The sequence below is a fragment of the Lutjanus erythropterus genome, chromosome 18, assembly GCF_056507025.1.
Source record: "Lutjanus erythropterus isolate fLutEry1 chromosome 18, fLutEry1.hap2, whole genome shotgun sequence".
Lineage (NCBI taxonomy): Eukaryota > Metazoa > Chordata > Actinopteri > Lutjaniformes > Lutjanidae > Lutjanus > Lutjanus erythropterus.
This window is the reverse complement of record NC_139334.1, coordinates 8,934,188-8,948,040: the sequence shown is the minus strand read 5'-3', so window position 1 is coordinate 8,948,040 and position 13,853 is coordinate 8,934,188. Positions and strand designations below refer to the sequence as shown.

The following is a 13,853-nucleotide window of genomic DNA, read 5'->3' as shown; positions in this document are numbered from 1 at the left end:
CTCTGTATTAGTTATTCAAAACAAAATCAATTCAGCAATCAAAAAAATCGATTCAGGAATCCTAAAAAAAGAATCATGTTTCTTAAAAGTAGAATTGACAAAAACACACCAAAAAGATATGTGATTGTTGAGTCGCATTCCCAGGATGTCAAACTCCAACATTTTTGGTTGATAAAGCGTCCTGAGCACAGTAGAATCATGAGAAGATCTGCTGACTGCAGATACAGCCACCAGTACACACTTCTAGTGGGACATAAGTGATGATTGAGAGGGATTATGTTGATATGAGCCTATATACTGTTTTGGGTTTTTTAGGAAAATATTGCATAAGAGAATAAAATTTCTCTCCCAGTACCTAAGATGATGCTCATATGTGTACACATATACACACTCACAAACATATGCACTCACAAAGACTATTATCCAGTTTTGGGGAGGGAAGCCATGTGTCCACAAAGTAAGCCATTGTTTTATAGGATTATATCCAGGAAGTCTGCCAGGCCAAGGAAGTGTCTCTTTAACAAGACAGTGAGCTGCAGGAGAGAGCGAGTGAGTGTGTGCATGACAGACTGGGAGAGAGCGAGTGTGCACACTGGAGGAGGAGAGGTAGGTTTTTGTCAATGCGCTCGCTGAGCTGAGGCATCTGGAAAACATCATGGGGACTCCAGCATCCATGTGCTGAGAGAAAAAGGGTAAGTATGGAAGGAAGAAGAGAGAAGAGGGTCGGTGAGGGGGAAGTTATCCCCCACTCTCCCCCTTCCAGCCCGCCCCTGGATTCAGGAAAGCTGCTATTATCATTCCAGTAATGTGAGCTCAAGCCCTTGTCTGACATGTAACTCTGAAATATCACGCGAACACCATTAGGTAAATAAACAACTCTCGCATCTTCAAATTAAACAAAACACAAGCAAGTACACAAGCAAGTTGGAGAAAATGCTCCCTCTTCCTCAGCAGATATGTCTTCGCTCTGGCCTGACCTCTACTGGCCACTACGCTGAAGTGCACCTGAAAAATCTCAGTCAGTGTTGGTCTGACCCATTCTCTAGGCCAGGTGCTCAACCTGGGGTTTGGGACCCTCAAGTGGGTCGTGAAATAATTTCATAAGGTCGCTAGATGGTTATGGAGGATAAAACACAAAGTCAAAGTCAAGCACTTTTTATGAAATTTTAAGGTGCATTTTGAAGCTTTTCAATACCTTACAGTTGTGGTACATACATAGCTAAAAAGCGAACTCGGCAAGGTAACAATTTGTAATTGTGATGCAATTGCAATTTCAAGCAAAATAAAAGAAACTAAAGAATGGAATGAGAGTCAGGAAGCACCTCTCAGCAACATCATAAGGAACGAGCATTTAAAAATATAATGCAATAACGAGAAAAAAAAAAACAAAAAAAAAAAAAAACCCTGCTCTAGCCAGAGTGGTCACGGGAAGACTGTACCAGGCTAATGATGTAGGGGAATTCTGAGCATTAACAGGTGCTTTATGGGCAGCGTGACGCATTTCTTCTCACGATGACGGATGTTTCCTTGCCTGGGGTGTTAACTTAAAATGTACATGTTTAGCTAGTGCATCATTCTGTAACTAAACACTTGGTTGTGTGCGTATGCATGCCTGTGTGTGTGTGTGTGTGTGTGTGTGTGTGTGTGTGTGTAGCAGTAACACTGGGGCCCAGGGGTGAGTAGGAAACCGCAGAACACAAACAACGGGCCCCCGTACAAAGCCATGAGAGGAGGCCACAGGGCCACCGCAAAGGTAGGATGGTAGTAAAATGCTCACACACACACAAACAAGCTGAGGATTAGCTACGTGACATCAGCACATGGCTAGGCCTCCAAACAGCACAGCCCAGCCTGACCCGGGGCCAGGAATGACATCATGAATACCACCAATGCTGTGAGTCAGGCAGTGTAACACACACACACGCAAACTCTCACACGCCGTCCCACACGCAGCAGGAGGCATCTCGCAGCGCAGGTGGCCACTGTGTTCCCCCAGCACAAGCTGTCAGATCAGCTGCACATTACACCATTTCTTTGACTGTGTCTGTGTGAGCCCTGTGTGTGTGTGAGCCGTGTGTGAATGTGTAAAGGTGTGAGCATGAGTGAGTGAGTAAATGAATGAGTGAGTGTGAGCAAGTGAGTGAGGAAATAAGTGAGACTGCCACTCTCTCTTCTAAATGGAAAAACAAAAAAGCAAATTATCACAGTCAAACGGGGAGATTTCTTTCCATTATGAATGCAATTTAACACCTTTTTTGTCCACACTCCCAAAAAGGGAAGGATATGAAGGCTGATAAAAAAAAAGTCCCAGAATTAGCTGCAAAGTAACAAATTTATTCACATTCAATAAGAATATTATGTCACGTTATCCCAGACAACACATTGCAACCCTCTAGCTGGGTGTGTTCCAATAAATTCCGATCACGCTACAATTTGAATTAGTGGTTATTGGTTCCATGTTGGTTTTGTTTTTGAAGCTTTTTTACAGCATGATCAATATTTTTCTTTCCAAAAATTTTAAAGCAAGACTATAAGTAAAGTTAACTTTGTAATCTTAAGACCTGTCAAAGTTATATTTAAGACATTTTAGGACATTCTGAAGCCTAAAATTCAGATTACTGGATTCTAGTTGTTTCAAGTCTTTTTAAGGACCTGTGGAAACCCTGTATATACACTGTAGATTAATGGGTTCACTGTATATCCATACACATCTAAATAGGAAACCCTGATGCCAGCCAGAAAAAGGAGACACACACCCTTTTGCTCATTTTCCTTACTTTAACTAATTAAAATCACATGGTACAAAGCTTGTGACTATTTTCTTATGCACTGTTAGTGACAGTGCTGTTGACCTTGTCCCTTAACATTTGAATTAATTGTAGTGTTGGTTCTGACTGTGTCTCAGCTTGGGCAGGAGCATCAGCTCTATGCTTAAAATGTAAATGTGAATGTAAATGAACACAAGGGATAAACAGCGAGGGAGACATATGACAAACACGTGTGTGTGCAGCAACCTGATAAACAAAGAATCTAGCAAAGTATTTAATTGAACATTAAAAGCTCGAAGTTAACACCTCTCACAAACATTTAACAGTTAAACAGTGCCTCTTGGCTGACTGCATTACTGAAACTGCACTGCAGTGACCTGTAAAACATTTTTAAGTTATATACTTGACATTTCATGCTTATTGTGTCTTAACCTTGCCGCCTGTGATGTTATCAATTTGTATTTAATAACTGAATTACTCATTAATTAACACCATCAGCCTAAAGATATCTCTAACTCTATAACTCAGTGGTCACTGAGCCAAGAAGTGATCTTTGCTGCCAAGAGAAGAAATGGCACTCTATGGGGTCCAGGCAACATTTCTGCCTCTAATGCAGTCTGGTGAAGTTAATCAAGGAACTATTCATTTCAAGTGTGTGTGGCGGCATAGTGCGTGTTTCTATATGTGTGTGTATGTCACTGAGCTATGGCGTAGGTGATTTATGAGAGGCGAACACGTATTTAGAGATCATTTGTGCGAGAATGGGCGCATGTGTGTGTATATATATGTGTATGTATGTGTGAGTGCCCGAGCTAACTCAAACAAACAGGCAGCAGGAGAGGGGTACTGCACATGCAACACTGGAGCCAAGGTGAAATTCCTGTGCAGACAAAACTCAAGCTTTGTAAATGGTACTGGATTAATCATCATTCATTATGAGACTCGGCAGACATAAAACCCCAAAGGTCTGGTCTATTATACTGTTTTTGTTAGTGAAGAACAAACACTACATAGAGATTAAGGCCCAAATCGACTTCCTGTATTTAACCCTTTACATGCATGTGTCCTGCCAACATCTGGTTTTTGAATGGAACTCCAAGACAAGACCTCCTTTTATTTGACAGCGAGATTCATGTGTGTGAACAGAAAAATTCTGCAGATTTAGTCTACAGATCACTGATTGTGACAATTATTTTATATCCAAGTTCCAGAATTTACAGACATCCTTGAAACTACACTGAGAAACATGTTCACTGCATGTGAAAAACAGCTATTCAAACTAGAATTACTGCCTGACAGTTGTATACCTCTGCCAACCAGATGCAGTTTACATCTATGTGTGTACAGACTCATATAATGTATGTAGACTTTGTAGGAACTTAATAAAATATATTAAGTATATTCTTTGGCAAAACATAAGTTATCACTACATTGCCATGTATGATTCCACGAGTACAGAGGACTGATAGAGAGCTGAACATTATGATATCACAGTGAAGTTGACCTTTGACCTTTTGGATATAAAACATGATCACTTCATCATTTTATCCTAAGGACATATGTGTGAAATGTTGACATAATTAGCATATGAATTCTTGAGTCATGGCCAAAAATATCTTTTGTGAGGTCACAGTGACCTTTGGCCACCAGTTTTCATCAGTTCATCCTAGCATCTAACTGGACATTTGTGCCAATTTGAAGCAATTGCGTCAATGGGACAGTCTTGAAGTCACAGTGACCTTGAACTTTGGCCACTACAATCTTACACTTCATCCTCGTTGAGTCCATATATGAGTGCCATGTACATAGGTGTCTATGCATGCGTGGACGTGTACGTATGTGGTTGTATGTGGTCACGGTATTGGACAGCCTGTTGGATGGAGACGCGGAGCGGCTTTGGAAACTGTTAAAGTAAAGGAAATAAACAGTGAAAAGAGAAATGGCAGCAAAGACCTGAACTCCTGGTGCCCTGGCATTTCTCTTTATGATGGATGAGCTCAGGGATCCTAGAATAGGGAGATGTGGGGGTTTGGCCTCTTTATTATCCAACAAAACTTCGCTGTAGAAGCAAAATTATGTCTTTCACATCCTGGCCTTCCGGGAAAAGCCCTCTGATTGCAACAGATTTCCCATTAAAACAAAGAGGCCACAGGACTGGTAAGAATGCAGTCTGAACCTTGGAGATGTCAAAAAGAGCTGAGGCATTATGAGGGGAGAAAAAAGGAAAATTAAATCAAGGTTCCAAACAAAAAAAAAAAAAAGTTTGTTTGGTTTGTGTATGCACGTATGTGTTCCCATATTAACATGGTTCCTTATCTATTTAATGTGCAGAACAAACACTCTGTTTACATCATATCCCCGGTCTTCAAAGTTATCTAAATATCCCAACCATGATCTTATAATTACTAACAATTCAGTGCCAGGAGACAAAGCAGTACATTTTCTGCCTAGACTGACCGCCCACATTCACTGGAAAAAACGCAGTATGTTATGAGTTATGCATATGTACATTACTTTTTTTTTTTTTTTTAACTCTGTCCAGATAAAACTAAATGGAGAGCTCAAAATATTTTAGAAGTATAAGATTTCTCTGCATGATGGCACAAAATGACAAAAATGCTAGACACAAACATCTAACAGGATAAAATGATGAGGTGATGACATTTTATATCCAAAAGGTCAAAGGTGAACTTCACTGTGACATATTCAGCTCTAAAACAGTTGTCTCCTCTGTAAAAACAGTCCCCAACTGAGGACAGCATGATTCTCACTGGAAATTTTACATAAATTTTGCAGCTGTAGAGCGGCAACTCCAGTGTTCTGCAAGGAATAATTACTGTTTCTTCAAAGGAGTCTGGTTAAATAAGATAGAGAGAGCAATATTTGACTTACATGACAGCAGTTTCCCTTCAGAGAGGCTGTCTGATAACAAGGTTAAGTGGTGAAAACATTCAAAATATAACTTATAAACTTACACAAATATTGAATTTTTAATGTGGGCTTTATTTTAGGTAGATAAAATGTGTTTTGCTGACTCGTCCACAGCAATTTACTGCTTAGCCTCTGTCCTGGTGTCCTTTGTAGGTAGTGCACTGACGATCTACAACCACCTCATACAAGCCCACTTCAAATAATACAAGCTATCCCGTTCAGCCTACTGTTGAACAAAGCTCATTTCTAGATGGTTAATAATGTAGGATGGTGCTAGTGGGCAAAAAGGCATCACAACACATTTTTCTCCAAAACTTAACTCAGAAATAATTAACCTGTTTTATATTCTTATGATATTTGGCATCAATAAGTACTACCTCATCAGAATTTTCTCTTGTCCTTCAATTATCCAGCCTATTCACCTCCTAACTGTGATAGACCTGGCGTGACTTTACTTTGCTGATTAGAGGCTTCTGTAAGCTGTGTCATGTGTTAAGAGTCTGCTTTTGGTATAGATAATGTAACACCTGGACCTTGGCAGTTGTCAGATCTCTGTCATGTGGCAGTCATGCAACTGTGAGTGTCTTTACTTCCTCTGAGCAACCAGACTGCCAAGTTTCTGTTGGAGCTCCTTCAAAAAGCTCATCATTGAGTCATAACTATAGAGACAAACAGTGACGACAATGGTTAGGATGTTGACAAATGCAAACTTGGGTGTTCTTACCAGAAGGAACATTACAAAGCTACTGTCTAGTCTTGTGCTTTTCATACTCTGCGTAATTCATGGATGCACTAAAAGCTGAACTTTATCCAGAGTAGTACAGTGTGTCCTATGTTTGCCATAATCCAAAAATGTTTTTCATATAAAAGAATCAGACAGTTCTTGCTGTAAATCTAGTCTAAATGCTGGCTGTCTAAGGGCTTCGCTATAGCGGAAGCTGGAGAACACACAACAAAGGGCCAGAAGAATATCCACCAAAGCCTCAGTTTGGGCTTCTAGCGCCAGTCAAAGCAATATCTGGAAACACTTTTTATCCTGCAACAACAAAAACACGCAGCATCCCAGATTTCAGGCCCAGCATAGCTACATCAAACCACACTGCCCGCTATGGTCAGGCCTTAGAAAAGAGGCTTATACAGAAATCCAGCTAGGGCTAAACGCATCAGCCCAGAGGCTACATAGCATGACAACACAACTAACAGTGTGAGCCCAACCTTGGTCAGACGGCAGGTCTTGTGAGGTCATTCTGAAATACCGCAGATAACACTAACTCTTCACCCTGATTGTCTCCTAGCATGAAAGCAGTTTTGTGGTTGTAGGTGGAAGAAGGAGGGGGTTTCTCAGAAGAGAAATGTGCAGAAATGTTCTGTTTCAGTCTTGAGTAAATGTTATGATAATTTCATTTGCGTGAGTAATTGTGTCTGGTCTTGCAGACGGTTTCTGGCGCTGGAGCGCAGAGCGGGAGAACAAGAGAGGATCAGGCGGCACGCCTATTGTTTATTGGATCAATTTGAAAGGACTGGAGGAGCAGTGAAAGATACAATTTGTATGTTTCCTTCACACCCTGCATGGTTACATTTAGAGAACAAGGAGAGGCATTGAGACTTTGGACAAAGAGATTCACAGCCGTGTCCTCCTTTCTGCTGAAACACAGTGTTCATTATAGAGCCTAACCAATGGATTGGTCAACCAATAGTACTGGCCCAGACCTATCACAGCTCTATCAGTATGTATGGCATATATGTCAAATATGCGCATACATGAAAACTTTTAATAGAACATAATGCTGATTGTTTTTATTTGTGAGCTTTCTAGGCAGTATTCTGTGTATATCTGATCATTTTTATTAATTCAGGTTTAACATATACATATCTCTCGCTCTCATGGTGTTTTTTATTTATAGTTATTTATAATTAGGTAAAAAGTTACTGTTTCAGTGCCCCGATATCAGTTTATTCTTAAACTGTAAAATATCCTCCTTCCATTACATATCTTTGTCACAAGTATTAACCACTTTTAAAAAGAGTTTAGTAACAAGTTGCAAAACTTCTTCAATTTATTCAGTTTTTAGAACAATTGCTGCCCAAGTCTAATATTTAACGCTACCATTTTGCTGACACAATGTGCACACAGTTCAAAATGTTAAGTGAACTTCTATTAAATTCAAAAATCGAAGTATGCTCAACTAATTTTCTTCTCTCTTTTCTTCAAGTTGAAATATAAAGTTACCTCAACCAATTACTGTTGCTGAGTAAAGTCTGTTTATCACTCAGGTCAAATTGTCCCAACTTTTCAACAAGTTGATATGTGTAATACATGTTTATGTATATATTCTGTATATTATATACTGTATAAAGGATATTGCCTAATATATTGATATCAAAATGTTTTTACTTGTATTGGCCCAAAAAAAAAAAATCCAGTATCAGTTGGGCTCTAAAACACAGGGACAAAGGTTGTAGTAGTTCAAAAAAAGATTCTTTCCAAAGCGTAACACAACAAAAAGGGCACGATCAAACCAAGTAACAACACAACATAATGCTCTAACCGTGCCATTTAACACAAACAAACCCCAAAGAGCAGAAAAAAAATGTTTGCTGTTTTGACACAGTTTTCATTATTACATTATTGCTGTACATTCCAGAAGCAATGACAACAAGCTGGAGGCGTGAGAATTGGAAATGCACAAGCCATCTCTTTCTTGTGCAACCCGGCAAGCCTGTACATACATGTCTGTGCGCGATAGTGTGCTTTGATAACACAGAGAAGCGATAGGCCTCTAGTCAGGCAGACGGGCCAATGGAGTGGGCTTAGACAAGCAAACAGTAAGCAGGAAATCAGGAAATCAGCAGAGCAGAGGGACAATGACATGGAGATTAGAGATCAGTTAACCCCCTATACTGAGCGACCGACCTGTTTGCTCACCGACTACAACTTCCTTTTAAACACAACCACACAATCTATGAAAAACACACACTCTCTTTAACAACGTGCTATACAATCACTAACCTACTCTCTCACTCTTGCCCCCTCTCAAACACAATCAGCTCTTGAAACGAGCTGTGTGCCTCTGAAGTTTCTCACATGTATCTGTCTCTTTCAATATCACAGGATTTAAATCAGCAGCTCCTGTGCTGCACCCACCGTCTTACAGGTAATGGGTGCAGCCAACCAACCATCAGGACTTAGTTTAACACTTATGACTAAAAGGCCGATTCACACAGCAAACAGGATGATATCATCTGACGGCTGGCAACCATTCTAAAGGGGCATGGCTGCTAATATAAACTTTAAAAAAGCCTTAAAGGAAAAAAAATGAAGAAAAGGCTCCACCTGGATACTTTAACGCTCTCGTACTCTGACCTCACCTGGTTATCTGTTAAGCAAAAGAAGACTTTCAACACACCTGGAAAGCTGTGCATTGCAAGAGGGACTTCAAGCTGGGAAGATTAGCAAGAAAAAAAAAAGGAGGATCAAATGTCCAAGGGCTGCCAGCACACACCTAAGCAGGAGCACAGGCAGAGGTAAGACACTCTCTTGAAAGATAAATGTGACAATTTAACGTAAAAGTTGACTTGTTTGTGTCAGTGGGGAAACAGCATTTTTACTGACTCTCTTTCTCTGTCTCAGGGCTGTGCAATGAGGATTTCTCTGTAGCAGCTGAACAAGCCTCATCATGTTAAGGGAGAGTTTGTCAGGGTGTGCAGGTAGACACTGCCTAGGTTCCTGACAGAGACGTGTGTTAATGTTTGGGATTCAAAACCCTGTGTCTGCTCAGCAAGGCAGGTAAGAACAAACTAATCTTTCTTTATTTTTCTACTGATATTTATGCTACTACACAAACAACTGCATGCAAAGAAATATTTATTAGTTTTAACTCCTGGTTAAAGTTTTCATCAGACAGATTCCTCATCCGTTTCAAAGCTAGAGCCTTTATGGCAGCACCGAGATAATTTAAAGAAAGTTTCTTGGCCAATCTGCTTTAATGAGCTTCTTTAATTTTTACTTGGCCATGAAGTGTTTCCTGAACATAAGATTCATGGCTGAAATCCTAAAGACTCCTCCTTGGCCAAACTGACATATTTGGAAAGGAATGCTGTTGTGTCCATGCTCTCCAATCTCCCGCTGCTACTAAAGTGCCGGTAAAACCTTTACAGGCCAACAAAACCTGTTTGCTGTAGTGGCTTACAAATTTACAGAGTGAGTGTTTCAAGTCACGAACACAGATCTAATATGGGCAAAGCTGTTTGGGAGGCCGTAAAATCACAGACACTGAACAGATTATCTAATCGACATGCCAGCGTTGATGAACTGAGTTCTATTTTACTCAATAAAATGATTGCAGGTCACGGAACGCAAAATTGTTTTCTTTTTTTTAACTTTAATTTTGTTGTAATTGTATTGTTTCATTTTGACCAGGACGTTTCCTTTTAAGATTTGTTGTGGAAGTGCAATTTTAATAATATAAAATCCCCAAACTGCATTACAAAACGGATAACTTGTTCTGAAATGAAATGTTATTTATGGAGAAAAAATATCTTATTTTATGATTTTCCACATCAAGAGTCACTGCATAAATCTGCCACAGAAAAATAAACTAACTGCATCCCAGTTATTTGTATTTTTCACAAAATCATAAACATATGTTCCAAAGACAATTTATCAGAATGATTTCTGACAGGAGTTACGGTAAAACCATTTGGGAATCTGCATTTTTACTGGAAGTCTTAAGTAAGCTAATAGATTTCCTTTAGAGGACAGGGAGCAGACCACACCTGCGCTTATGGGAAAAAAACAGGGATTTGAAAAGTAAATATTTAGAAATGAAAGCTTTAAAGCATTGTTGAGACATGCTGCCAAATAACACTGAATTTCATTAAATCAAAAATGAGGGGAGCAGGTGCAATCTCCAAACAATGGCTGCCGATTCACATCAAGCCAAGTGATATGGTCCAATACTTACATCTGGCACTGAACTACATGACAAGCACAGACCTGCTCCATGTTCTAGCAGGATGAGAGAGAAACCTGAATGATCAAAAATGGAACTTCAGTCCAACACTAGTGTAAAAAAAATGGAATGATATGGAATACTTCTTTCAATACCATGACAAAAAGAACAAAAGTCCAAGGCACACAATTTGACAATTTGTTTCTTTCTTTTTGTAATAACAACCTGCAAACAGTGCCGGTACAGAAAAGTCACTGAATAGCGTCTGGAATTGCTATGCTGCGAGCTAAATTTCAGGAAGGACAGTAAAGACTGAACTTAACTGAGGTCTAGAATAAACAATTAGAATTTTTTTTTTATAGACTACATATAATTTCTCTTTTCCTGTGTTTTGTTGCAGATGGCATTATACCTTGGAGTTTGACCACTTCCTAAGGATTCATTGTCAAACAAAGGAGGAAATACAAAAGGATATACAAAAACATTGAAGTATATATCGACCAGATCTTCCAAGATGCCACTTAGAGCATCGCTGTACAGAAAACCATCTTCTGGTCGTTGGCCGAGCAGAAAGCGGCGAGAGGTCTTGTCTGTCAATATGATTAGCCTACCACTGGCTGATTTCCGCCACATCTCACATATTGGTAATGACGTCCATACAGACAGCTTTGGCGATCTGTCCTTCTTGAAAATGGGCCACGGTCTTCTTCTACAAAGCTCCCAGAGTGAGCAGAATCTCTTCCTGGCCTGCTCACCGCCACCCAAACCCCCACGTCTGAACCTGGATGAGGCAGAGGGTTCGGAGAGCCCTGACTGGCATTTAAGCCACAACGCATCCCAGAAGCGAAAGAAATGCAGCTCTATGCCCCTTCTGGACAGCGAGGAAGGAGATGAAGAGATGGAAAAGGAGGAAGAGTACCAAAGAGAGAGTAATGTTCCTTCCAGTCAGATTCACAGACCTGGATGGGGCAGCCTGAGTTCAGACAAGGATGGAGACTCCACAGACACCTGTGACAATACTGCCGGCCAGCAAAAGGATGAGGACAGTGGTTTTTCCTTTAGCCTCGACCTGGGCCCTTCAATCCTGGATGATGTTCTCCAGGTTATGGACAAACTCCACAACTAAACAAGATAGTAGCCAAGGAAGACTTTACAAAGAGTTTGGAAAATGGAGAAGAGATCCCAGGAGAACTGTTCTGTGGGACACATTTCTGTTTTTACAGTCAAATGTCCTCAAGTGGTCAAATACACTGGAAATATCTGCTGTTATGATCCCCGAGTAAAAGGTAGAGACAAACAATCTCTGAAAAGAACTTTCAACGTAGGTTAACTACTACACTGAAAAGACCGATACACAGGTTGGAAAATTTGGTCTTTTTAAGTATTTCAGTAAATGTTTTTACTTTTTGAATCAGATGTCACAGCACATTTCTGGAATAAGGAGCTTCAGGGATAGATGTGGGCTACCAAGTCCATATATTTGGTGGACAAAGTATATATATATTTTTTCTAATGAAATATGAGCTAGACTTCTTGGCTAGTTGAAGAACAAAACACACCTCAGTACATTACGTCCTTAGATGTGTCACAATCTTGCAACTTAACCTCAAGCCTCCATTAACTACTAAATTTTTGTTGTCATTTAATTTTTTTATAGCTGGCCTTTTGTGTTTTGGGCTCTTCTGTAAGGAATGTGTTAGCAGTTTGAGTAGGCTTAGTAAACCCAGACTTCAGTTACTTCAACATATCGGTTGGTAGTACAATAATTATTCACTATTTTCGTAGAATGGAAAGGAAGCACACTAGATGTTTATAGAACTGTAACATTGTGTTGGCTTATAAGGATAAAATTTGGTGGCCACGGGGGAAACCTACATGGAATATTTGATGGCCACGGGCCAGTGTTTATGTCAATCCTAGAGTTTACTACTTACTTCTTTTATAAAACACTAAATACTGTGTCTTGCTCACAGTGTTCCACAGCTTTTGTTAAAAAGTAAACATCAACTTGTTTGAAAGGTTAAACTAAAAAAGGACTGCACAAAGTTAATGTTCTCTGAAAAATCACCTCTTGCAGAGGCAGATATAATGTTTAAGTTAATAAATGAACTCTGTCTGATGTCAAACTCCAAGCTGGGCATTTTCACCTTCTTTTACTTTCCTCCTTTGCGTATTGTAATCCACCAAACCACACGGCACAGCACTGACGACGGCTGTTAAGACTTAAGAGTGTTGTGTTTAAGAAAAGAAAAGCTGCGGCTGGAATCCAAGGTCCTCGAGCTGTGATGTCTTGGCTCTTGGCGTGCTTGCCAATCTATTGTGTGCAGAGGGCAATTTTTCCTCCGCACGCATCCCAGAGGCCCCACTCAAAGGTAGACCAAGGTACCCCCCATCTCTCATTCCAAACAATACAATGAAAACAAACACTTAGCTCTGCTTCCAATAAAAGCCCGCCAGTAGTGGCAAGTTGGGCTGTGGACCAAGCCAGGCCACAGGTCCAAGAGGTCCAGGGCAGGCTGTTTTCTTAGCTGCAAATCAGAGTCCGATGCGCTGGAGAGTGGCACACGAGAGGGAAAGTGGTAAAAGGTAATGTGATACTTCCACACATGCAGGGGGTGTCGAGGGAGGAGGACCAGAGACATCCATTACGGCAGCAAAAGTCCTGATGAGGGTTTAAACACTACCTTCTGACCAAACAGACCTCCCTCTACCTAGTGAAAAATAAGTGCTTGCATCTCACATATACTAGCACAGAAGTAAAGGGAAACACGCATGCATGTACATGCAAGCACGCATGGTCACACTGAGACAATTTTCCCCGGGTCCGGAGAGGCAAGAGTCAGGACAGAGCCCCAGTCTGTGCCTTAGTGGGGGGTTGCCATGAGAGGCTGTGGTGAAAACCCATAACCCGTTGAATTCCTACGTTCCACACGGGTCACGCTGCAAAATGCACGAACCACAAGTGTCTCGCTTCTTGCAATAGATTTGAAACTCTATGTATGTCCAAACAGAAACAGCAGTGTTTGTGGGTACGCCTGCACTCTATATCTGTTTTCGCATCTCCAATTTTAAACTAGGTATCACTGCCCATTTTTGTTGTATATGTTATGACAATAACACATTGTGAAACTTTTTTTGCATTGAAAAATGTTGTTTTGTATTTTGGTGAAGTAAAGAAAAATATCTTTCAAATTCCACGATT

At 40.3% G+C, this 13,853-nt stretch overlaps 2 protein-coding genes across 2 annotated transcripts in view; one reads left to right on the top strand and one right to left on the bottom strand.

Moving 5' to 3' along the window:
* The window catches only part of dnajc17 (DnaJ (Hsp40) homolog, subfamily C, member 17), a 45,261-nt gene that overhangs the window by 2,326 nt on the left and 29,082 nt on the right, over positions 1–13,853 (bottom strand). The window lies entirely within an intron of this gene.
* Positions 8,758–13,843, top strand: LOC146310603 (cdc42 effector protein 3). Its single transcript, XM_084742242.1, has 3 exons — positions 8,758–9,224; positions 9,331–9,486; positions 11,052–13,843. Exon 3 carries the CDS (start codon positions 11,166–11,168, stop codon positions 11,775–11,777), a length of 612 nt encoding a protein of 203 aa, XP_084598368.1. The 5' UTR covers positions 8,758–9,224; positions 9,331–9,486; positions 11,052–11,165; the 3' UTR covers positions 11,778–13,843.